The 25,851-nt window shown below is 41.4% G+C and overlaps 1 protein-coding gene across 3 annotated transcripts; it reads left to right on the top strand.

Annotated features, from left to right (window-relative positions):
- The first annotated feature begins 371 nt into the window (after positions 1–371).
- Positions 372–25,063, top strand: pnpla7b (patatin-like phospholipase domain containing 7b). 3 transcript variants are annotated; one of them, XM_032579421.1, is made up of 35 exons: positions 373–459; positions 1,326–1,370; positions 2,399–2,473; positions 2,675–2,762; positions 3,033–3,112; positions 4,130–4,224; positions 4,889–5,029; positions 5,734–5,893; positions 7,350–7,430; positions 7,545–7,673; positions 7,758–7,838; positions 7,940–8,060; positions 8,159–8,224; positions 10,073–10,155; positions 10,282–10,431; positions 10,547–10,624; positions 10,986–11,191; positions 11,270–11,401; positions 11,478–11,601; positions 11,688–11,877; positions 12,633–12,782; positions 14,327–14,390; positions 14,554–14,722; positions 16,529–16,711; positions 16,807–16,925; positions 18,091–18,247; positions 18,426–18,542; positions 18,940–19,009; positions 19,376–19,492; positions 20,438–20,586; positions 20,672–20,824; positions 20,924–21,040; positions 21,489–21,573; positions 21,748–21,860; positions 22,676–25,063. In XM_032579421.1, exons 2-35 carry the CDS (start codon positions 1,332–1,334, stop codon positions 22,739–22,741), a joined length of 3,948 nt encoding a protein of 1,315 aa, XP_032435312.1. In that variant the 5' UTR covers positions 373–459; positions 1,326–1,331; the 3' UTR covers positions 22,742–25,063. The 3 variants fall into 3 exon arrangements, with proteins under 3 accessions (XP_032435313.1, XP_032435312.1, XP_032435311.1); XM_032579420.1 differs by having other exon boundaries at positions 21,748–21,869; XM_032579422.1 differs by lacking the exons at positions 20,672–20,824; positions 20,924–21,040; positions 21,489–21,573; positions 21,748–21,860; positions 22,676–25,063 and having other exon boundaries at positions 372–459; positions 19,376–19,472; positions 20,438–20,550.
- Positions 25,064–25,851: the final 788 nt, after the last annotated feature.

Genomic DNA, 25,851 nt, shown 5'->3' with positions numbered 1-25,851 from the left:
GAAAAACATAAACTAGCACGAATCCTCTGATGTCTGGGTCATGATGTCCTCAAGAGACGACCTGGACCTGTGGGCAATAAGCCAAGGAGTGGAGGATGGACCTCATCAGCTAAACAACTGCATGAGCAAACAGAAAACAGATGTTATGACTAAAGAACATTTACAGTATAGAGAAAAACATATCTGAGTGTGATAAAGACCCATATTCTGCAAAACTGACCATTCAGCTGCAATACAAGACATTTAGAACATGAATGATGAAGAAGAATATAGATTTTTATTTTTGAAGCCTTTGAGAGCATCCAAGTTCAGGTGCAGGGGTCAGCTCTATCCTTAATGTGGCTTTCCTTTGACCAAATACGGTTTTATTTTTGAAATGTTGGCAGGAAGTTGTATACCGTCACAGGGTAGTATTAAGTATAAGGCATGTATACAAAAAAACGTTGAGCCTTAAAGAAGGTACGTATGAAGATTGTTTACGCTGTTGTTTCAGAAAAAACTTTTTAGTAAATGTAGAAAATTCCTCCAGCATTTTTCAGTGTATTATTTTCTTTCTTTATAGCGTTTATTTTCTTGTTCCATTGTTGTGAGTCGACGGCTTGTAATGTAGTAAACACTGCTTTAACACTGAGAATAAACTCCCAACTTTTAACATTAATCAACAAGTCTTAGAAATGTAGCTTTCCTCACTAAACGTGACGTTAACTCGGTGAAACAACCGACGAGCTTCACTTAAACTCTATATCTGACTTTGACAGCCAGCCACATGACTCCGAGCTGCTTGAAACATTAAATCCTGTTGAGAACGAAGCTTCTCTCTTCGTTGCTTGAGGTGTATTTAAAGGTCACTTCTCACTTTGAAGTCGGCCAAAGACACCGAACTTGAGCAGAAACGACTGGGTGTACAGTAAAACATGAGAGGAGAGGAAAATAAAATAAACAAGTCAAAAACAAGCGTAAAAAAAATCTCTAAGTAATAATGAGCTTTAAGCTATTAATCCCACTGAGCTTTGGAGCCTTTATCCGGACCCCTTACGGGGGACGTGTTTAACTCCAGGGTCCAGTTCGGAGTGAGCCTGAGAAATGGAGGCGATCTTTAACCCAGATCTCTCCGAGCATTTGCTCTGTGTTGTTCTCTCTCCTGGCGCCCGGGGCAGATCAGCTTACTGGCAAAATGACTTCAGTGAAGCACACAGGGAGAGTATGTTTCTAAAGTAATCGATTCTCAGGTGATAACATGCTTAGGATTTAAATGTCATTCTCCAATGAGAGATATTTTTATTGGTCTGTGATCTTTTTTCTTTTTAACTTTTTTTATTCCCCAGGCAGGCATGGACAGCCAGGATGAGGAGGAAAGCTGTGTCTACCCGGTGCGTAAATTCTCAGTGTCAGGATTATTTAGTTTCATATTAGTACCACTCAGCTGCCTCTGGTGGTACCCAGAGAAGATCGTAATATGATAATTAATTATCTGTAATCAATGGCTGATTTTGATATGGAGGATATGGCACACTGCTCAGGGGAGCAGGGCCTTGGGGGCGTCCTGAGCCTTGACTTGTTTTTGTTTGTTTGTTTTTTTAGCAAAAGTTATTTGACAGTTATGTACTGAAGTGTTTAACTCCCACAGCTAAGAAATAAACACAAGAGTGTTTAAAATTGTTAAAATTGAAAGTTTTATATCTCTATAATGAGAAACATTCCTGTTTTAACAAGGTTTATATATGGCTATAATGAGAAACCATCTTGTTATGGTGATCTTGCTCCTGTATTTATTTCCTCGCTCTAACAATTAAATGCTTCATAGCTGTTTTGTGTGCTAAGTCAGTGGTGACTTGTGTTGTGCCCAACTTGTGTTGGGCACAACACAAGTCCTGTAAGGAAATAAGACTGTATATAGAAGGTGAGACTGTTTAGAATGGTCAGACCTGAACTAAATTATTCTACACCTTTGAAATACAGGTTAGGATTTATGAAAGCATTAATCTGAAGTGAAAATGTGAAAAGAGTCGTTTCTAATGTTCTTCTGACATCACAACCACCTTCCTGGGATCCACCCAGTGTGCTGTTCATCTAACTGATCACAATTTAAACTGATAAGGGAAAAACATGGCAACAGTAAACTACAAAGCTGCGCTGAACCAAAAGGAACGAGTAACAACAAGCTTTCTAGAAATGTAGTGGCGACGAAAGTCATGTTTTCCAAAAAATAAATACTCAAATAAAGTAAAGGTGCTCAAAAAATGTACTTAAGTACGGACCTTACTGAAGGCACTCCACTGAATGGAGTTTGTTGGTTTATAAATTGAGTTGTAATACTCATTTAGTACTTTCAGACTCGGCGTGTTTTGGGTCCAGTTTGTTTCATCTCCTGGGTTTGCTTCTGTGCTGAATATTTCAGAACCTGGGTCCACTCACCAGTGAGATCAGAGCCAAGATGGAGCAGTTTGTGGAGGAACGGACTGAAGCCAGTTTGGTGAGCACTGAGACCTACATCATAATATTTTGACAATATGTTTTGCAGCCTAACTTTTAAAATAAAATATTTCATATTCTGCAGTTTGCAGACCTGTGAATACCCTACAGTATCTGCTGTATGTTTAGAGTCTGGTACCAGAGACAGTTCTGGTTTTGGTGAACTGGCTTGAACTTTCTGTCTCTTGTGTTTTTCTTCCAGTGGATTTTTGTTCTGGTTGGAGCTGTGATCACTGTCTCTGCTCTGGGAGTTGTTGTGCTGTTTCTCTACAGAAGATACAAAAAATCAAGTTGGTGTCTTATTGTTAACCGTTTACAATAAGTTCACATTACAGCTCTACTGCACTGCATGTTAGCTCTTTCACATGGTGAATGGACAGAATTTATGTGTATTAATACTGACCTCTCAAAGCATTCGACACAACAACCCCGTTCTCCCAGTCACTCTCACACACACACACACATTCACACACTGATATCATGATTGCTAGACTACTTGCATTGGGGCACATTGAACTTCATGACCCTGTGTGCTGGTCTGACTGATGTGGTTGTTTCAGAGGAGGAGGCCGGGGTTCCTCACTACCGCTTCAGAAAGAGGGACAAGGTGATGTTCTACGGCAGGAAGATCATGAGAAAGGTCAGTACGGTCTAAAACAGGCAAGAAGTCTCCTTGGTTTGTTCAGTATGCACTTCCTCCCAGTAAAGTGTATAAATATTGTGTTTACAAGACTTTGTGTTGTTGCTAGATTTAGTGCACACCAGATATTTCACCATCAGTGGTCCAGACTCTTCTCTCACCTTACATTTCAGACTTCATCGATTTTTCTCTGGTTACAATTTGACAAACAAGCTGATGTAGCTGAGTGCTATAGATGACTCTCAGCTCCTGATAGCCAAGGTCACATCACCCCCACTGTAATCAGCTGATGCTCAGAAGGTTCAATCCACTCTTTGAGATAGGGGTGCACCGATTGCAGTTTCTGGTCAGTCCCTGATTACCAATCTTTAAGAAGCCTGACCTGCCGATTCAGGTTTCAGCCGATTCCATTTTTTTTAATCTGAAATATTTCTAAATATAGCAAGAGAGTTGTTGAGTTGTTTACAATGGGGTGACTATTGCTAACTGAAAATGTACAGACATGACCTTGTCTGTCAGTCAAACCTCTGTCAAACCAGAGCAGAAGAGGACGGACAGTGGCTGATTTTTAAATCTTTGCAAAGGTAGATAAGATCGGTGGAAAAGAACAGCTTCACATGCCAGTATCGGCTGATCACTGATCTCCCAAAAGTAAGGAAATCGAGACAAATAATTGGGCATTCTTTCTGCCTTTATTTCTGGCCCAACAGCAGACACTTCTTAAGCACATCTGTCTATCCTGTTACTTCCTGCAGAACATCAGTACCTCCTTTCAGTTTTTCTCTTTTGACCACTGTCCAAATCTCTCCACATCACCGAGTGGACAGATGTTTACAGGTGGCAGCACACAGCCATCAGACTGAGAGCATCATGGCTCTCTCTCGACTGTCCTGAAGCTTATTTATCTTGTCCCACTATCTCATCCTGAAGTTCTGCTTTGCACGGTTCCTGTTTTGGTCTGGATGTGAACCTCTGCTTGCCATCTGTAAATCACCGTGTTTTGTTTCTCTGCTGTAGGTTCAGACATTGTCCACAACTCCTGCGAACAATTCAAACTCAGCTTCACGGCAGAGAGTAAGGAAGAGGACCAAAGTCCTGTCCATAGCACGAAAGTGAGAGCTTTTTCTGGTTGATATTTTTGTTAATATGTTTGCATACGGAACAAGGGTGTTTACATGTACCACAATGTGGAGGATTAACATATTGTGTACGCCATTAACTTCAAGATGCATGTTTTCAGGAACAAAGAACATGTGCTAAACACCTCCAAAAATAGATAATAATAATATAAGAAAATAAATATAAACTGAAATAAATGCAAAAGTAAGTGAAGTAAAAAAAACACATAAATAAAAAAACAAAAGGTCAGAGGAATTTACATTAATGCAAAAAAAAAAAAAAAACATAAATTGTTGTCATTTAGTGTGTAATTTGTTGAAATTTTGCATAGCTCATTTTCTCCACTTTTAAAACGAAAGTGACCTCATTATCCACTTTGGTCTAGATGGAGCTAGAAATGCAACTTTTAGAATAACTTTGCATTAAAAGTGTCATTATTTACCGAATGACACTTCATGACAACAGTCATAGACATTCATAAAGATTCATGTTCGTGACAGGTGTTATGTCAGTCTTATGCACACCCTGTCAAATGAAGTGTTACCACTCAGTGTTTATTCTGAGGCTCAGGTGGAAGAAAGTTACCTCCCACCATGAACTGACCATGCCATGCATGAGATTTGATCCAGTGACTCGTTTTCTCGATGTGCTGGTTAGGATTCTGCGCATCCGGAGGGAACCGCCCACCCTGCAGCCCAAAGAGCCCCCTCCCTGTCTGCTCGAAGCTGATCTCACTGAGTTCGATGTGCAGAACTCCCACTTGCCCTCGGAGGTGCTCTACATGCTGAAGAATGTCAGGTTTGTAAAGAACACCAGACAGAGTTTCTTTGTTTTTGTTTTTTTGTCTTTACTTGTACCCAGTAGAGACGCACCAAGCAATCAGCCGGGGATCTGAACTGAACCATTTTCCCTCACTAGGAACATTAGAGTTGATGAATCAATGGGGATAATCTTGGTATTACTACCTTTACAGCTTCATTTGTAAAGTTTTACTTCTATCAAAGATTCTTCTGCATCTTTTCTTTGGAGGTTTAGTCTTTAAAGTAAAAGGATGAGCAGTAAACCATGCCTGGGTCCCTTCTTTCTGTGTGCATCCCTGAGCAAATGGTAAACAGCCTGTACTTGTATAGCGCTTTAATAAGTCCAGAAGACTCCAAAGCGCTTCACACTACATTCACCTACTGATGACAACATGTGAAAACAGCCCAAAAATAAGTGTTATTTTAGCAACACCTTATAGGATGCGAACTTGTTCTGTAGCCCACTCCCCAGTGTTACATTGTATTCATTCCACTTTGTTTCCTAATTTTTAGATTTGCACACATTAGTAATAGAAACACAGCTAATGTCTTTCTCCCTCTCCTAAAAGATCAGATAAGTTTATATCTGCCATTATTAGTAGCTTCTAATGAATCATTTGATTCTTTGCATTTGGCTAATAGTAAAGGAAGTATTATATTAAGGTGGACTATTGTCATTAATTGTCAGAATGTTGCTTTCAGGGTGCTCGGCCACTTTGAGAAGCCTCTCTTCTTGGAACTCTGCCGCCACATGGTGCTGATCCAGCTGCACCAGGGGGAGGGGCTCTTCCGACCTGGTGACATTGATGACAGCATTTATGTTGTTCAAGATGGCCGCCTGGAGCTCTGCATCCATGAGAGTGTAAGACTGAAATTCTCGAAGCTTCACAGAAAATATGGTTATTGGATCATTTGACTTCTGTTTAAACTTTATATGTTTTAGAAGATTTTTTTTTCCACTACTGCTTTTCCTATCTGGGATATTTTGAACATGTCACATAAATGAGCTGTTTACTTAATAAAGTCCGTTATAAAATTTTTTTGTGTTGAGATGTACTGATCAGACTTTTGTGGTGCAAGTATTTTCTTTTTTAAATCCTTGACCTGCTGATACCAATTTTAGACAAATCTGAGTTCACTTTCAAAATAATACAAAATATCAAAACAGTACTCAACATACTTGTTGCTAGCCCTCCTGCTGCAAATAAAAATATATTTTTTTATATTAGGAGCAGAGACAATGTCACACCACTATGTAAAGAACAGTTACTGTTTTAAAGTCCACAAAATAGTGACAGCGGTAGCATTTTAGCCTAGCATTAGCATTTCATGCATGTTTATTCTGCAGGATGTACATACTTACTTAAACTGTAAACTTTTTCAACATTTTCTAGTCCAGGATGTTCCACAACAAAATCTGAAAGGTCAGATACTACTACACAATAAAACATAGCTAACTTTGAGTCTTCCTCCGTCAGTAGTGTCCACATAGAAGAGTGATGTTTTACTGCAAGTCATGGTGCATTCACTAACAAGATAGAAACATCAGATTTTTGCAGTTTCTGTCCAAGCCGGTCACCAGCCAGGGCCGACACAGCAGAAGATTTGCGATGCCAGTTATATATCACTGGTTTTATTGGGATGTTTCCAGGATTATGTAATGGTTAATGCTGCTGCTGTTAGTAACCATGGTTATTACTGGCAATTTTGTAAGACCTAAGTAGGCTTATAGAAGTGATATACTGCAGAATGTGCCTCAGGAACAAGATGCATCTGTGTAATCAGCTAAAAGCGTACAACTTTGAAATATTTGGACTTTGTAATAAAATAATCGAAGTCAGCCAAAGCTTTTCAGTATCTAGGTTGGGATTTTCACCTGAAATAATTTTGGATCAGAAGGAAAGTGCTACAGCATGACAGGGAGAACATATTAGCAACAGACATTTTTTTTCATAGCTGATGCAATTATTGGTGAAGCAATGAACTAGAAAAAACACAAAAGTTAAACATCTGGTTATAGTCTTCGAACACGTGTCACAGGAATTGATTTTTTTTATATGCATTTTTTTATGTATGTAATATTTTATAAAAAGGCTCAAATTTTTAAATGGAAAATTAGCAGAATGTGCCAAATTATTTCTGATTTATCTATTAATCATTAGATTAATTTATTAATAAAAGAGTCATTTGTTGCCGTCCAGCAGTTTGAATGAGTTCACTAAAAATCTGGAATGAGATGAATTCGGAGCAGTTGCCGGCGCTGTCTGCCACTCTGTCTCATCCTCATCCAGTGTTGTGGGTTTCTTTCTGTCCTTCAGGATGGGACAGACGCGGTTGTGAAGGACGTCCTGCCAGGAGACAGCGTTCACAGTCTGCTCAGCATCCTGGACATTATCACCGTAGGTCTACAGCCTCCTTCTCTTTCACCTACTCTGCTGCTCTTTGTTGTTATTGAACAGTCTCTCATCTAGAGCGCCCCCTTCCTGTCAGACAGTGCATTCTGTGAATTTCAGGGTTACCCGGCTCCTTATAAAACGGTGTCCGCCAGGGCTGCAGTTCCGTCCACCGTCCTGCGTCTTCCAGCCGTGGCCTTTCAGTCCGTCTTTGAAAAGTACCCAGAGACTTTGATCCGCGTCATTCAGGTAAATCTCAGCTGCATGTTGATACAGACGCTGTTTAAAAAATATATTCATACTGCATATCGTTGAGATTCTTTCTCCCTCTAGATTATTATGGTGCGTCTCCAGAGAGTAACCTTTCTTGCCTTACACAATTACCTTGGCCTTACCACTGAGCTTTTCAACCCGGTACTGTAATTGCACCAGAAATCATGAGAAACTTATTAATTGTTTGAGAATAAATTGAAACACTTTTAAGACTTTTTTTTTTGTTAAAATTTGTGTATTAGGAAAGTCAGGCTATATCTCTGGTGTCCGTAGCCAATGTTCTGGGTGAGACTCATCAACACAAAGGGTTTCGTAGGCAGCCATCCCACTCTGAAGACACGGGCTCTGAAAAAGCTGATGCAGGTTGGAAATGAGTGCCGTATCTCCAGGGGTTCTGTGACGTTGCTCTTATCATTTTCATCTGAAGTTTTTTTTTTTTGTCTGTTTTTCTTTCATGACAGAAAAGTTCAGCGGATGGGACATGGCTACAGCTAAATATAAGAAATCTCACTCCATGCTGGGCTCAGGTAGGCACTTGTAATGTTCTGCTCATGCATAATCAAAAACACAGACAATCATGTGACGAAAAGTCAAGAAAATACCTACAGTATCTCAGAAAAGTGAGCATTCCCTTCACATTTCAGTAAATATTGCATGTCTTCATGGAACAACACTTTGATACAATGTAAAATAGTCAGTGTACAACTTATATATAAGAGTGTAAATTTGCTTTCTCCTCAAAATAACTCAACTTCACAACCATTCATTTCTAAACCACTGGCAACAAAAGTGAGTATACCCCTAACTGAGAGTGTCCAAATTGTTCCCAAAGAGTCAGTATTTTGTGTGGCCACCATTATTTTCCAGCACGACCTTTACTTGTCTAAATTTAAATGTACTAATTTATAGATATATTAATATATTATCATATTTCCATGTACATACTTATTATTTTATTTATATATCTTATGTTTAGGTCATATATAACATGTATACATTTTATTTTGCTAATGGTTATATTTACATTTACTAATATTTAACAATTTGGATGGAATAGCTTGTCAATAAATAAGCAATTTCCCCGTGTGGATCAGTAAAGTATATTCTGATTCTGATAACTCTCTTGGACAGGGAAGTCCACCAGAGCTTCACAGGTTGCCACATGGTTCCCTCTCCACAACCAGCAGCACTTATCCAGTCCCAAACCATGACACTCCCACCACTATGCCTGGCTACAGTCCAAAAACACTAGCCTTTGTCCTCACCTGGTTGCCACCAGACATGGTTGACATCATCTCATCCAAATAACTTTATGTTCTCTTCATGGTGGCCATGTTGAACTACCAGTGACCAGTGATAATATAATGCTGCCTGTCCACACCTGAGACCTTGTAACACTAATGAGTGACATGACACAAGGCTAATTAGGCACATTTTGGACATTTTCACATAGGGGTGTACTAACTTTTGTTGCCAGCTGTTACAAGATTAATGACTGTGTTTAGTTTGTTTTACTTTGCATCAATGTGTCAGATGTTTAGTGTTGTGTTTTGTGCCCTTAGAAAATTATTCTTACCCCAAAGGCTTTTTCACATTTTGTCATGCGACAGAGCTCAGGAATAATAAGTTATAGTTAACCAATTAAGCAGTAGAAGAAAACAAATGCAGGATTTTTCAATAAAGAATATCTGAAAATTTGATGTGCATTTGTATGCACCCTCCTTGTGTCAATGTTTTGTAAAACCACCTTTTGCTTCGGTTACAGTTGCATGATTTTTATGATGGTTCTGTAGCAGTTTGGCACATTTAGACACTGCACTTTTTTTCTCATTTTTCTTTTCACATTTCCCCAGGTCAGACATTTTGGCTGCGGAGTCTTTGTAAAAAGTAATTTTCCAGAGTTGCTGGAGAGTCTTAGTTGGATGTAGGTCTGGACTTTGACTAGGCAATTTTAGCACACTAAAATCCTTCAGTCCATCCATTCTATTGTAGCTGTGGCTGTATGTTTACAGTCATTGTCCTGCTGGAAGGTGATCCTCCCCCAGTCTTTAGTCTGTTGCAGTTGTCTTCTAATATTGACCTCTGCTTAGCTAATCAGCTGTAGCTAGCTTTCATCTTAGGGGTGATGTGTGACTTTTACTCTTTTGTTTTCCAGTATAACTTCAGATTTTACAGATTGAAAAAAAAACCCCAGACATTAAAAAAATTATTTTCATAAAATTTTTAGCACGTTGCTTCTTTAAATTTTTTTGCTGTGAAAAAACTGTTTCTCCACAGGTCTGTAATAAATCCTCCCACATGTATCGGGATATAGAGACTCTACACTGTGGCTATTCTAACTTGGGTGTGTATGTGTGTGTGGGCGTGTTTTGCAGATGATGGCCCTCCAGAGGTTACCAGAGTGTTTGATCAGACTCATTCTGCCAAAGAAGAGGTTGTGAATCAAGGCTCTGTTAAGGTCTCTGTAGAACAATTCACTTTGTTTCATTGTTAAAATGAGTTAGCTTGAATCAGGATGCTGGGAAGCTGCAGCATCACTCGTTTGGCTCACACATGCTCAGCCTGAATGGTGATGTCTCCTCAGTCTATTCTGAAGAAGAGTGTGACAGTGCAGCACTCTCCTTCTGCTGTGTATCACTACGGTGAGCCTGGAGGAGGAGCCGTCCACCACAGCAAAGTCAACGTCATCTTCCAGGCTGCTAAGAAGGATCTGCTGCAGGTCATCCAGCTGCAGGTAGCCTTCACAGGAAATCTTTCAAGCTTCTCCCAGGAAGCTGAGTTGGATTTTCTATGGTACTATGATATTAATATAGAAAGGAACAATATTATCTGCTGGCATTGCTCAACAGGACCCCAGTCTGTTGGAAGGAAGGGTCACCCTTCGCCAGGTCAAAGCTGGGTGTGAGGTAGCCCATCAAGGAGATCAAGTGAGTCCAACAGAAACATGATATTTTTCTACTGTAAGACTGAAATGTCTGAAACTTTTAAAATGCAAGGCTTATAGACATGCTGAGGGCATCTCCTTCTCTAGATGAAAAAAAAATCTGTAGCAAAATAGTAGCAAAAATAAAGCAAATATTCAAATAATCTAATATTTTTGCATCATAGTTAGAGCTTTAAATCTGTTTTTAACACACGAATAAACTTTTTGTTAAAGCTTTTTTTTAAAGTCTATGAATACTTTAGCTAGGCACTTTAAGAGTTTCTATTTTTTGACGTAATTGGTTGTGTTTTAGGGGACTGGGGGTTTTTGAAAAACAAACTATCTTGGTGATCGTCCTCTTTCAGGATGTGAGTGTGGCATTCGTCATCTCAGGGCTGCTCCATGTCTACCAGCGTATGATCGACCGTGAGGAAGAGTGCCTGCTCTTCGTCACCCACCCAGGAGAGATGGTGGGTCACCTGGCCGTCCTCACAGGGGAGCCCCTCATCTTCACCGTGCGAGCCCACCGAGACTGCACCTTCCTCTCCGTATCCAAGGCCCACTTCTACGAGTAGGACCACACTGTCCACAACACCTCTGTCTTTTCATCATGAATAATGTGTGACTATCTCGGTGTGTGTAACAACAGGATAATGCGGGAGGAGCCGAGGGTGGTGCTGAACGTAGCTCACACCGTGGTGAAGAGGATGTCATCGTTTGTCAGGCAGATCGACTTCGCCCTGGACTGGATGGCCGTAGAGGCTGGCCGCGCCGTCTACAGGTATGCTCAACCAGGCAATGCTGTTCATACTGAACAGATGTCCAACTCATCAATCAGTCCAATTGTCTGCTTTTAGACAAGGAGACAAGTCAGACAGCACCTTCATCGTCCTCAGCGGTCGGTTGCGCTCTGTCATCGCCAAGGATAACGGCAAGAAGGAGCTGGCTGGGGAGTATGGCCGCGGCGACCTGATTGGTGTGGTGAGCTGCCGACGCGTTGATGTCCACAACCCTGTTAAAACGTTCAAGAGAACAGAAGAACAGTTCAGATTTCTGCGTCTGACCAGGTGGAGGCCCTGACACACCTGAATCGAGCCACCACGGTCCACGCTGTCAGGGACTCGGAGCTGGCCAAGCTGCCTGAAGGAGCGCTGAACTCCATCAAGAGGAGATATCCTCAGGTGGTCACCAGGCTGATCCATGTGCTGGGACAGAAGATCCTGGGCAACATGCAGCAGGTCAACGGGCCTCTGACCGGTAATCACACAAAGATTGTTTCCAAACCACCACAGCTGCAGTTTCAACTACAGTTTAGTCAATACTGCAGCCGAGTCAATGAAGTGGTTTAACTGGTTGACTGGTTTACTCCGTTGACTCTGCACTCCGTTTATACAACTCAAGTCCTTTAATTTAACTCCCTCCACTGTCACCTCAGGTGTGCCTCAGGGTCCTGTCCTGGGGCCCTTCCTCTTCATCATTTACATCCTTCCACCTGGCAATATCTTCTTCAAATTTGATGTTCATTTTCACCATTGTGCTGATGACACACAGCTCTACATCACAACTGAAACCTTGTCTCTCTTCTGCCCTCCTCCCTCACTGATTGTATCTATGAAATTAAAAACTTTCTTCAACTAAACCGCAGCAAATCTGAGGTTCTCCTCAATGGTGCCAAATCCACCCTATCCATTCTCTTCTTACTTTTGATTCCAGTATCTCCCCCTGCCCTCAGGTTAAGAGTTTGTTGATGTTTTTTTTTTATGATAAATTTTTCTGTAGATACCAACAAACCAGCTAAAGGCATTTTTCCTGTGTTTGTTCTTTTGGCTTGAGCTCAAAATAACAAACCCAGATCAACTATTATCACGTTTTAATGGATATATTTAAAATATTTTATTCTATCAAATAGAAGCAAAAGAAAACCATCGAAAACGAAAACCGGCGCTGGTTGTTTTCTTTAAGTTCTTTGATCAAAAATCTTTTCCCAACAGAAATGGTTTTGTGTCCTCCAGGTCGTGGTCTGGGCCTTCACACGCCCACCAGTAAGTGGGATGCTGGGAATCCAGCCTCTAATCTGTCCACTGTGGCCATCCTGCCCGTGTCGGACGACGTTCCCCTCACCACCTTCACTCTGGAGCTCCAGCATGCTCTCAGTGGCATCGGTACACACACACACACACACACACGCAGACACACACACACAGACACAGACACGCTGTCTTCTTACTGCTGTCCTCAGAAGCTGCAAGTGTCAGGAAAACTCTTCACATCTTACCTCATGTTGTCAGAAGGGATGTTTATACAGTGCACAGTGCCAATACCTGTCAGCTTTCTCACATTTCATCACCTTACATTAACAATATTCAGTGTAATTTATAGAGATTTAATCTGACAGACCAACATAAAGTAACTCATTACTGGAAAAAAATAAACACCTGAAAAGATGAGGTGTGAAAAATGTATCTTTATAGCATTTGAAGATTATATAATCTATATTTTCTTTTCTGCTTATGATTTGTTGAAGTAGTCAATGACTGTATGCCGCCCTGTTCTAAATAAAATGCATTTATTCCAAAAGTTACTGTATGAAGTATAAGTACCAACTTATAAGTACCAACTACTCGGTATCAGCAAGTACCTACAGTATACTGAAGTACTTGTACTGTGTAAAAACCTGGGATCAGGATTCTCCTTACTCCTAGAAGTTTGCATATTAGCCAGAAGCTTTCATTTTAGTCTCATCTGACCAAGCACTTTCCTCTACAATAGAAAAACTGCAAATGGTGTTCCTGGTGGAGTTTTTTTTTCCAACACTAGGTTTTCTTTCCAGTCCTGGAAATAAGGGACTTTTTTTACATACTCCCACAATTATCTTAGATCTCTGCATCTCCTCCAGAGGGACCTTTGGCTTTGTGGCTGCTTTCTTTGTAAACTCTGTCTTTTCCACCATGACAATAAGGTGGACGGCCATGAATCATGGCTGCAGCTCAGCCATTCAGAGCTCCATCAGACATTCAAAGCTTGGGATGGTTTAGAAGGGAATCCTGCTCTATAGTCCTGTCTGACCTGTCTGCTGTTTCGTCGGTCTCCATGACGCTGTTTGTTCTCTAACCTTCTTTAAAAACGATTTTCACACAACAGCTGCTGTTATACCCAGTTTAAATTACACATGAGTAGAATCTACTCACTATTATAAGTTATACTTATTTTTTGGGGGGAGTTGGGGTAAGGGGGTTAAATACAAATGCGCACCATGCATTGTAGACTTTTACTGAAGATTTTGAATCCCCTGTATTATTTTCCTTGTACTATTCAGCTCTATGATGGTTAAACAGTTTTGCAAGACACTGATTCTATAGGTGGGCCTGACATATTTTCTGGGATCACATGAAGAAGTATAGACGTTATTTGGTTTTATGCAGCTTCAGACTTGTGGTAATGTTACTTAGTGAAATACTGCATCTACAGTATGTCGCTGTATGTTCCTGTTCTGACTGTATTATTGGTTCCCACTGTTCTGAAGAAATCTGCAGATAGACCAAAACAGGAAGTAAAGAGACTTTTATTTCAGGAGAGAAACAGCAAGATCGACAGGAAGTTAAACTCTTTGTCAGCACATTAACATTTATTTATTAGTGCCAAGTCATTATGTAAAGGATGTTGCTATGTAAACAGTTGTTTTTGTTTTGTTATGGTCATCTACCAGGCCCTACCTTGCTGCTGACTAGTGACATCATCAAACAGAGACTGGGCTCTGCTGCCCTGGACAGGTTAGTCACTGATTAAACGAACTCTAAGAAACTTTTCCTTTTTCATTGCATTGATGCTTTAGTGTAAGATCTGCAAACACGGAGTAAAACTTTCTAGTTGATAATCTAAAACGTCCAGCAGATTATTCATTCATTTAATCTGCTGAACTCTTTATTTACAAAGTGTCCATGAGTACCGTCTGTCCAGCTGGCTCGGCCAGCAGGAAGACATCCACCGGATAGTCCTCTACCAGTCTGACTCCAGCCTCACACCCTGGACCCAGCGCTGCATCCGTCAGGCCGACTGCATCATCATTGTGGGGCTGGGGGAGCAGGAGCCCACTGTGGGCGAGGTCAGAGACATCCACCTCCATATACTGTCTGATCCCAGAGAAGTGAATAACATAATAACATTAGCTCAGACTGCTGGAAGACCTGATCTGGTTCTGACCAAAAGCTGTTTGAGTTAACAGTCTATTTCAGTAAGTTGTGTGTTAGGCTGCAGAGTAGCCATGGTGCCTTTGCTGTCCCTTTTCCACCACCGAAAACTCCAACACTGAACCTGTAAGCATCTGAAGTTCCACGTGTTTTGGAGCAACAGAGGAAGCCAACCTCAACTGCCTTAAGATGATATTTGTTGTGATTTGGCTCTTTTTAAATTAACTGAATTGAATTGAAAGTCTTTGTTCTCCCATGTCAATGTTACTTTGGCTACATTCATCCAGCAGGCGAATGCTGCAGCTTTTTCACTGGAGTCTGAACATCCCAATTCCAATCTTTTCACCCCAAAATCATCAGATTTGAGCTTCTTCCATACGTGGAACTGATTCAGATGCGTATCTGATCGTTTTCAAAGCGTCTGCAGTCAGAATAGTCATATCGTAGTTTCTCCGATTTTACGTCATTAATGTGAGACATGCATCATAATTCTGCACCAGAAGAAGCTGGACCCAGTAAATCTGGATGTAAACAATGGCTGAAAATTCTGACTATGAACTAATGAAAGAAGTGTGTCAGTGAAGCACGTCACATCCTCATTCAGACTACACAGCCAGACAGACTTCCCTACTCAGTGCTCCACAAAACGCCATTTCTAATAGCTTCTATTAGCTTCCTTTGTCTTCTTATGATTCTGTGGCCGTACTGTGGGCTCTAATTGCTGAACAAACGTTAAAATCGGTCCACAGGCGGTTCCATCCATTATTACTTGCGTAAACAGACCACTGCTGTGTGACATTTATGTTCTTCTTCTATGCATGCTGGACATAAACTGTGCACACAAAAGTCTGAATGTGGTTTATTTTGTAGTATCAAAGACCACAATAAAAAATAATAATAAACTTGATTTCAGCAAAAAAGAATCGTATATGAGAATCAAGATCCTATTGACTAAATCAGATCATCAGTCATTTGTGAAAAGCTTCATGTAGCTGTGGCTACGTAACTAATCATTGTATATTCTAAAGTGGTTAGGCTGCTGGTCATAATGTTATGCATCATCAGAGTATGTCTCTGCGTCTGCTGCAGCAGTAGCCTTTAGGTTGTCAATCAGAGATTCACAGAAATCTCTAAGTGTCACGCTTCCTAAAAAGTTATATTTTCTCACCTTGTCCTGCTCGGTGATCATAGGACCTCTGACTCTGTGGCATCAGTTAGATATGTTGTATTGGTGGAGTTCATTCATTTTTGTCTCTGTGCTCCACCAGGTCCGTTTACCAGTTTCAGGATCCGACCAGAACCCCTGGGTGTGAATCACCTTGAGAAATAATGAGATTTGATTATATAAAAGCAGGTTTTATTCTGAAAAATGATCAAATGTTACAAGCCAAACATATCGTACAAATGGAACAGATACAGAGTTACATTCACCGTCCAGCACTGGGGCCACACTTAACACACCTTATGGATGGAATGAAGTGAGGCCAAGGCTGTAGCGCATGTTAAGCTTTTTATTGTTTTCTGCAGTCTGTACCCTCAAAGGGTTGTCTAATCAGTTTCAGTCTGACATCAGTCATACAAAACATGGTTGTGTAAGCTGTGGCGTGTGCGTGTCAGCAGATTAAAAAGTAGGCTAAAAGAGACAGAGGAAAAGATAGAATCTACAACAGTATCGTAATGTTTGGTCTTCTTCTGCCTCCTGAAAACCGTCCCTGCTGCAGCTGGAGCGGATGCTGGAGAGCAGCGCAGTGCGAGCCCAGAAGCAGCTGGTGCTGCTGCACAGGGAGGACGGCCCGCCGCCCAGCGGGACCGCCGAGTGGCTCAACATGCGCAGCTGGATCTCCAGACACCACCACCTGTCCTGTCCCCGCAGAGTGTTCTCCAAAAGGAGCTTACCCAAGCTGGTACTGAACCTGAACCTCCCTGGGTTATGAGGCAGTACTCACCTGCTGGGCCTCCTTGAGCATTTTCCACATTGAAGCTTGTTTCTGTTTTGCAGAGAGAGCTGTACGAGCGCGTGTTTGAAAAATGTCCAGATCGTCACTCTGACTTCTCCCGCCTGGCCAGGATCCTGACAGGAAACAGCATCGCCTTGGTTCTGGGTGGAGGGGGCGCCAGGTACCCATTCATTCAACATTAGACACATTTCCCCTTCTGGAACTTTCCTCAGAGTCCATTTCTAAACTTGAAAACTCCCAGGGTAGAAGTAGACCTTGCTGGTCGGGAAATTGTGCTTTGGATCAGGGATGCTCTGATAAATCGGCAAACCAATAAAATGCAGGTCAGGCTTCTGAACGATTGGTGATCGACAATCAGCCTGAAAACTGCAATCGGTGCACCTCTACTTTGGGTCTGACCCAGACAGAACCTTTAGGGTGGAGCTTTAGAAATTTTTTTCCTCATCCGGACAGTTATTGTTGGGGTGTGTTTGTATGGATTACATTAAAATGACTTTGTTTTGTGTTTAACCTGTTCTTTCCCTGCACTGCACTGGCTTGTCCTGGAGCTCTGACAAGGTAGGACTTATTTTCTACGCAGTGACACCTGAGAAAGCAGCACACACACATGTAAAAATAATGGTGAGCTTGATCCACGATGCCCATGTGAGGCTCTGTGTTTCTCCCCACAGCTTTGTTAGTTTAGGATGTGAAAATTTGACTTGTTGGAGTTTAATTGAATTTGTTTGTTTGCCTATTTTAATGCATGGACCAATATGTTACATCTTTATGAGACAAAAACTGAGGAAAAGTACTACTTACATTCGAGCGAGGTTTTCACATACTTTTATTTTTGTTTTCTTTATTTTGTGTGCGTGTTAGCTTATTGTCCGAGGATAAATGCGGTTCAGTTTCATCGTTTACGTTTAAACAATAAAATATTAAAATCACGAAAAAACATCGGGTTTGAAACTTCTTGGTGTAAATAACTAACTTTGTAGTTTGATATTGTCCACAGAAAAAGTTTGCGTGACTGCCTCACATTTTCACGCCAGCGAAAAAGTGTGCGTATATTTACACAGACTTTGACACAAAGTTAACTTTTATACATGCCGACTTGTGCGTAAAATATGGCGCCGCACATTTTTTGTGCGCACGCAGGCTTTCTGCATGAGGCCCCTGGACTTGCGGCTGCACTGTAGTTAGTAAGAAACAGGGTCAGTTGTTGATGTAGTTTCTAAGATGTTTGTTTGGTCTGAGGTAATAACAGAACCTTTCCTCTTGAATAAACGAAATGAGACTGGTGGTTGTTTGTTTCCATAGCGACTGTATGGCTGTGCTTTCAGAGGCTGCTCTCAGATCGGCGTGCTGCGGGCGCTGATCGAAGCCGGGATCCCCGTGGACGTGGTGGGCGGCACCTCCATCGGCTCCTTCATGGGAGCGCTGTACGCTGAGGAGAAGAGCAGCAGTCGGATGAGGGTCCGGGCTCGGGAGTGGGCTATGGTGTGTTCACTTCACTTTCATTTCACATTTCTGATACCTTCTCATAATGTTCGTCAAAACTTAGCTACTCTTTGATTGTTTGAGTGTTTTTAGCAAAAGAATCACACCCCGGAAAGCCTTGTTTCTTATTATGTCACCATTCTCCTCACTTGGTGTCCCTCGTTACGGTTTTGTTCAGGGAATGACGTCGTACTTTAAGAAGATCTTGGACCTGACCTACCCCGTGACCTCCATGTTTTCTGGAGCCTCCTTTAACTACAGTGTTAGCTCCATCTTCAAGGACAAACAGATTGAGGTAGGCTTTGAGCTCCAGCCTCCCCCAACAGCAGTGGCAGGACAGTAAAGCTGTGGAGCAGAGCTTACCCCCAAACTTTCTACAGGGAGATGCGAAACTATTTACACCTTTTGAACTTTTCATATTGTTTTGTCACAATCACAAGCTTCAATGTATTTTACAGAGATTTTATGACAGAAGTGAAATTGAGAAACGTAACATAGAGTTTTTGTTACAGTTTTATTAGTTGCACCATTTTGGGAGCTAAATATAAAAGTGTTTAGTCATTAGGGGTTAATTCACTATGAGGGTTTTAGGGACAGTTGTGAAACTCAAATACTCATTTCCTAATTCTCCATGATGATCAGAGTTTTCTCTTCTGCTGTTTCTTGTGTTTTTGTCACCCCTCCACCTCTAGGACCTGTGGTTGCCATACTTCACCATAACAACAGATATCACCGCTTCCTCCATGAGGGTCCACACTGATGGTGTGTGAAATTGGCATCACTTCTCCAACAGCTTCTTTAAATATAGCAAACCACTTGTGTTTTCTTTTGCAGTAAGATCTTGATGAAATGACTTTTTGAAGCTGTCCACCTGCTGGTTGGTTTTTAAAGAGCAGCATTGAGTCGAAGGAGCTAATGCTAACGCTATCTTTAGGTGAAACTTCCAGAAGCCATAAAAACGAAACGATATGCCTTGAAAATAAAAACAGAATCATCACAAATATATAAAACTTTTTTGCTTAACAAGTGAACATCCTCCATTCATGTCTTTTTCATATTTTAATCCCAGAGACATGTTATCAGTGTTTTGTCCTTTTTCCCGTTACACTCGTCTCCCCCTCTGCACAGGTTCACTGTGGCGTTACGTCAGAGCCAGCATGTCGCTGTCTGGTTATCTGCCACCTCTCTGTGATCCCAAAGATGGACACTTACTCATGGATGGAGGGTACATCAACAACCTTCCTGGTGAGAATCAGGCAGCTCCAGCTGGATTTTAATAAGGCTTTTCAAGTCAAGCAGTGTTAAAGTGTTAGCTGCACGTAATCAGTAGGGACAGTTGTTGTTGGTAAACATGTACAGCGCATTGCAAAAATCTGGATGTAATGCAGCAGCTCAAATGAACGCATAGAAGAGAAATGGAAGAAAACTGATTCATGTTACTAAAATGGTTTTATATTAAAATAGTGCTATGTTTGCATTCGGCTGGACTTTTGCTGCAGCTACAGCTCCACTCTTATTTTACCTTCATCAGTCTTCTCCTCAACTCAGACCAGCTTCTCTGTCCTCGTTGAAAACCATTCCCTCAGCATAATGCTCCCACCACTTCAGGGATGGTGCATTCAGGGGAAATGGGCTGTTTGCATGCATGCTTTCACACACCTTACACACATTCAGTCTGTGTTGACCACAGTTCCAAATATTGAATTTACATTAACAGCCGCCTCATTCAGATCGCCACTTCCACGCAGGCAACTTCTGGTAAGCTTCATACATCATACATACGTCACAGGCAGACTTTAGCGATTGAGTAAAATTTAAAATATCAACAGAGTCCACGTCTCCAGGAAGCAATCGTTTCTCAATAGCTGAGCTGAGAGTCCAGGCCCTAAAATAGTGTAGAACAACAGGCTGGTTCTGACCAGGATAGAGAACAACTGACCCTTTTATTATTTACCAATGGGTCTGTGTGTGGGATACAAGCCCTCGTGGGTAGAAATGTTGGACTGATTACATTCTGGAGCGGAGTTCTTCTATCGACATGCTTCTGTCTGAGATTTTAGATGAGGGCCGTTATAATCCAATGCCCGTGTTTATATCGGACTATCGGATCTGGACACCTGTCATTTGAATTTATAATGGAAAGTGACATTGGGGAGCAGGTGCTGAGGGAATCCTTCTCTCCTCCATCAGCTGACGTGGCTCGCTCCATGGGTGCCAAGGTTGTCATCGCCATTGATGTTGGAAGCCGGAACGAAACCAGCCTGACCAACTACGGCGACAGCCTGAGCGGCTGGTGGCTGCTGTGGAAACGATTGAACCCTCTGGCTGAAAAGGTCAAGGTACGGCTGCCGTGTCAGACCCGCCGCGGTTAGTAACCCCACCTGTAGAGACGACACTCTGGTTTTACCCGCCTCTTCCCTCCAGGTTCTGAACATGGCCGAGATCCAAACACGCCTGGCGTATGTCTGCTGCGTGAGGCAGCTGGAGGTGGTCAAAGACAGCGACTACTGCGAATACATCCGGCCGCCCATCGATCGATACGGGACGCTGGATTTTGGCAAATTTGATGAAATTGCTGTGAGCCTTTCGTCGTCTTCCTGGTTTTTGTTGGATTTTCTTTTGAAATGTGAAAAGTGTGTGAAGCTGGAAGGGCCGTTGCTTTGGTCTTGAGTTCAGGAGGTGGGATACCAGCACGGAAAGACTCTGTTTGACGTGTGGCACCGCAGCGGAGTGGTGGACAGCATGCTGCGGGACAGACACCAGGAGGAGTTCCATAAAACCAAGACTGGACATGTGAGTGACAGCCAATCACAGCTGGAGATTAGGATGCATGCATGGGATTTGCACTTTGTTTTCTAGTATTTCTGTTATATAAAATCAAATATTTCCACAGTGAAAATGGGTGTTTTTTGTCTGGAACAGTATAATACATGTTATTATATGTTTTATGATGTAATGAACAACAATTAAAAGTAAAGAAAATCAGTGAAATGTTAATTAGAGGTAAACATCTGACTCAAATCGCTCTTTAACAACAGGAACACTAGACTTTTTCTGCTTTCTTCATACCCTGAATATAGAATTATCTTTACAATGAAATATTAAAGGAGCGCAGTGATTTCTGAACAGCATTCCAAAGTTACACAGCTCTCTGTCTGCATCACCGAAAACCTGCTAGTCCATAAACAAACGTCACCAAATGCTAGAGCAGATTTTATTTCTAAATGCTGAAATCTTCCAGGTGGTCACATGTCCAAACGCCTCCTTCACCGACCTGGCAGAGATCGTGTCCAGAATTGAGCCAGTGAAGAACGCTCTGATAGACGGTCAGTCGGCTCTAGAACATAGAAAACCGCCACAGAATGAAACAAACATTGAAACCCAAACTTCTGTCTCCCTAAAGTCTTCTTTTTTCCAGCTGAAGTGTTTGGTTATGATGTCTCTGTCAAAAGCTGTGAAGGGATCAGGATCACACTGTTCCCTGCTTCATGTGCTTTCAGAAGAACCATCTGATGAGTACCAGACTGACTACGACGAGGAGGCAGTGGAAAGCGCTCTGTCTGACTTTGAGGCCTTCACTCCGGGCAGCGAACACACCGAGGGAGAGGAGACGGCTGAGACTGTGAGCATTAAAGCATCCTGTGTTTATGTTTTTAATGTCATATTCATTTTTTGGTTAGTTTAATCTTTGTCCGTAGAATTTTTCCCCATAAGCCATGTTAGGGCCAGGATAAGACTTTTTTTTAAATTTTATTACCAGAATTAAGTCTTAATATTCAGAGAATGAAATAGTAATATGAGAAGTCCAACATGAAAAATGATTTAAAAATAAAATGAGGAATGTTGAGCGTTTTGTGAAGTTACGCTTTAGTATCAGTTTTATAAATACAGAGCTAATCCTTTAACTCTGATGAGTGTGTCACGTTCAACAGATTCTAGACATGCAGCCCAACCGGGTGGAAACACACCCAATCTGGCAACACTGATTAAAACAACTTTTTTCTCAGAATTTTCTAATTTTTTCCTAATAATATTGAATCTATGTTCTAGTAACATCATAACTTTGTTCTCATAATATTCAAACTATTCTTGTAATTAAAAAACTATATACAGCACGTTAGTCTGGCTGACCATGGGAGCAGCTGCAGATTTCGGTCAAACAAGAAAGTTCTTGTTTCTTGGACAGCGCCCCCCGCAGTTCACAGCGAGAACATCCCTACCTTTACCTGAGGCTGACAGCTGAGATTACATGGTTAGAAGTCAAATGGTTGTTTCCATCTGGACAGGATAATCAGCCCAACCTACAAGTAGAATGGCTCAAATAAATAAAAGAAATTAGCAGAATATTCATGTAAATAATACTGCATTTAAAGATTTCTTCAGCAATGTGAGTAATACCTGATAATAAACATGTTGTTGTTTTAACAGGATGAAGAAGTTCCCGTCCAAGTCAGACACCGGCTCCAGAACACCTCTCAGAATGCTCACCTTTGACCTCCTGGGAACCACAGGAAACCCATTTCAGAGCGGGGAGGAGTCAGCTGGTCTCCTCCTGGTGGACCTGAGCAGGACCGACCCGCTTCCACTGGGAAGTAGAGGAGAGGTTGTTGGTTTGATCCCGAACTCCTCTGTGTGTGCTGGACCTCATGCTGACCCTGGTGTGATGACCAGTGTGTGACTGTAGAGAGAAACGGGCTGCGGTCATCAGCTGCATTATACCATAGCACTGTGAACATCACATGAAGTACTGTGTCCAACAGAAAGCAACTTTATACACATCATTTATTCACGTAACTGTATCATAGTCTGTTTAATGTTTCAGTGATGCAATGAAAAATCCAGCCGCTATTCTGCACTTAACCTTTGACCTGTTGGAGATGAAGTGACATCATCCATACTGACTGCTGTCTGCTGCAGCTACGATTCAAACTATTCATCATTCAATTTCACACAACTTCTACTTAAGATTATCAACTTCATTTATATTCTGATCCTTATTCTGTGGAAAAACTGTAAACATGAGCCAGAATTCTTCAAACGTCACGCAGACTTGTACAGAAGAAATACTAAATATCTTTAAAGCTGCAATATGTAACTTTTATTTTTAAAAATATGTTTTTTACATATTTGCTAAAATTGTCTCGGCGTCGTCTCTCAGTATGATATGATACAGATAATCTTTGAAAAGATGGATGTCCTCCACCTCTTCTCTAAGCTTCTATTGTAGTCTGTAGAAATGCAACGCTCTGACCAAAAACAACCAATCAGAGCCAGGAGGAGGGGCTTAGCGCTGTCAATCAACCTTTTGTACTCTGCTTAGTGTACTAATGACAGAGAAACAAGTTACCTTTACAGGGAAACTGTTTAGCGGCCATGCTAGCAGCTTTAGCATTGACAACAAGCTATGCTATCAGGAAGAAGCTGCAGCTTAGCGCCCTGTGTATGAGCACCAAACAGAGGGTGATTGACAGCGCTAAGGCCCGCCTCCTGGCTCTCATTGGTTATTTCTAGTTATCACTGGGAGAAGATGGAGAAGCTTGACCTTTTCAAAGATTATCTGTCTCATTCCATACTGTCATGAGATGGCGACAGTTTTGACAAATATGTAAATAAATATTTTTTTATAAAAGTTATAAACTGCAGCTTTAAGTACAACACCTTGCCTCTTCTGTTTCCACATTTTGTTTTGTTGAACATGAAACTTAACAATTTTCTGTCTGGACTTAATGTAATAGAGCAATGCAAAATGCAAAAAGTGATTAAAACCTTTTAACTGTCATCACCCGAACAATTAGATGTAGGTCAGTGGGTCCATGAGGACACCACTGACCTCATGACAGCTAAGGGTTTTAAACTGTGTTGTGGAAGTGAAGCATCCTTTTGGTCTGTCTCCTAAAAGCCAAAGGAAACTAGTGGTTGTAACATAGCAAAGTGGAGATACTTTATTGAAAACTGGATATTGTTTACAGTTTGATTTACATAGCCCCCCTTTATTTAGACACCACTGGGAATAGCTGGGTGTCACGGCAACAGATCGCTTCTCGCAAAGTTACTCTTGTGACGTATGAACTTTATTTTGTCAACAGTTTGAGGAGCTTCCTCCTTTTTCAGGTTGGGGAACTTGTCAAAAGCTTTTTCATATTTACTAAAATCAGCCCCTCTAAAGGTTGTGTAGAATCTCAACTTTGTCACTGATGAGCTGTTGTATCAAAAGCAGACATGTGACCTGTGCTCTGATTGGTTTGGCTGCATTCAGCTCATTTACCCTAAATGAATTCAGCAGCATTGGCAGCTTAACCTCTGCAGCCTTAACGTATCCTGGATTTCTTTATGTCAGTAGTGTTGTATCAAAGTTGCGTTGCAGATTATGAAGTAGACAGAACGTTTTGTATTTTAGTTTGTGCTGCAGCTCTGCTCACATAGTGTTACTGTAACACGCTGCCAGATTGTCGTGACAGTGTGAGTCTTAGTTGGGCTTCGTTTTCCTGTCAAACACAGCAGCTCTATAAGGCAGCCATTTTGTTTTCTGCTGACTGGGGTTTGACCCAGAGCCACGCGTTACGACTGGAAAACAAAACTAAATGTTGGAGCTCGGAAAATACCCGATGCCACTGTTACCTGTTCTGTGTTTGATGTTATAAAATGTTAACTTTAACCCTTGTAAAAACTCAACTTATATCTGTTGTGATTCATTTTTAAGTGACCTCCTAACATATGATGATGTAGGCGGACAAACAGTGTTTTGTGACACGTATTATGACAACTGAAATGAAACTGTTGCCTTGTGTAAAATTAAAACCTGATAGCTGTAAGGAAGTTTTCGTTGGATGATAGTTTTTATTTCTATTTTGACTGTGAAGACTCAACAAGGTGATGCCTGGACCTCATTGCTCTGAAGAACAGGAATGAGGTCAGTCGGTATCTAGAAGGATAAAAAACCTTCTGTAGAGGAATTGATGAGACCTAAGGACTGTTGTTACAGGAACAAAAAGAGGACACAACAGTTCTGCTGGCCATGCACTGCATCTACTGACAAAGATGTTTCAGTTTTTTCTTGTGCTGCAGCAACATAATCCCACACTGGACACCTTAGGAAAAAAGCCTTTCATTGGGTTCATTTTATTTAGCGAAGAAGAAATCTTTAAATTTTTTATTTTTTTTTTTATCAAACTTTTGTGAGGCAAAATGATTAGCCTGAATTGAGCTGAAGTAATCAAAGACTTCCTCTTTCCTGTTGGGTTGATCTGAGTGAAGAAGGCCTATTTATTTTAGACGCTGGCCACTAGGTGAAACGACAACCCATTTCTCCTTTTGCTACACACAGTGGACACAATAGTCAGAGGAGTAAAAATTGCAGTAAAGAGTGACATCTTGATGTCATCAAGTCTCCATGACAACCACTTTCAAATCAGATGTGTGGTGAGAGAAGCCAGAAAAAGATTTCTCTGTCCTGCCATCACAAACATAAACACGTATGTGATGCTGCGCGCCTGTTTTGCTCTTCCAAAGGCCCTGGGAACCTTCAGACGCCATGGTAACATGACCTCAATGACACCGCATGAAAAACTGAAAGTGGGCCATAGTAGTTCAACAGCATGATGATG

This window comes from Xiphophorus hellerii, chromosome 12 (assembly GCF_003331165.1).
Source record: "Xiphophorus hellerii strain 12219 chromosome 12, Xiphophorus_hellerii-4.1, whole genome shotgun sequence".
NCBI classification, from domain to species: Eukaryota; Metazoa; Chordata; class Actinopteri; order Cyprinodontiformes; family Poeciliidae; genus Xiphophorus; species Xiphophorus hellerii.
The sequence above is the reverse complement of the archived record's forward strand: the minus strand, read 5'-3'. Positions and strand labels throughout refer to the sequence as shown.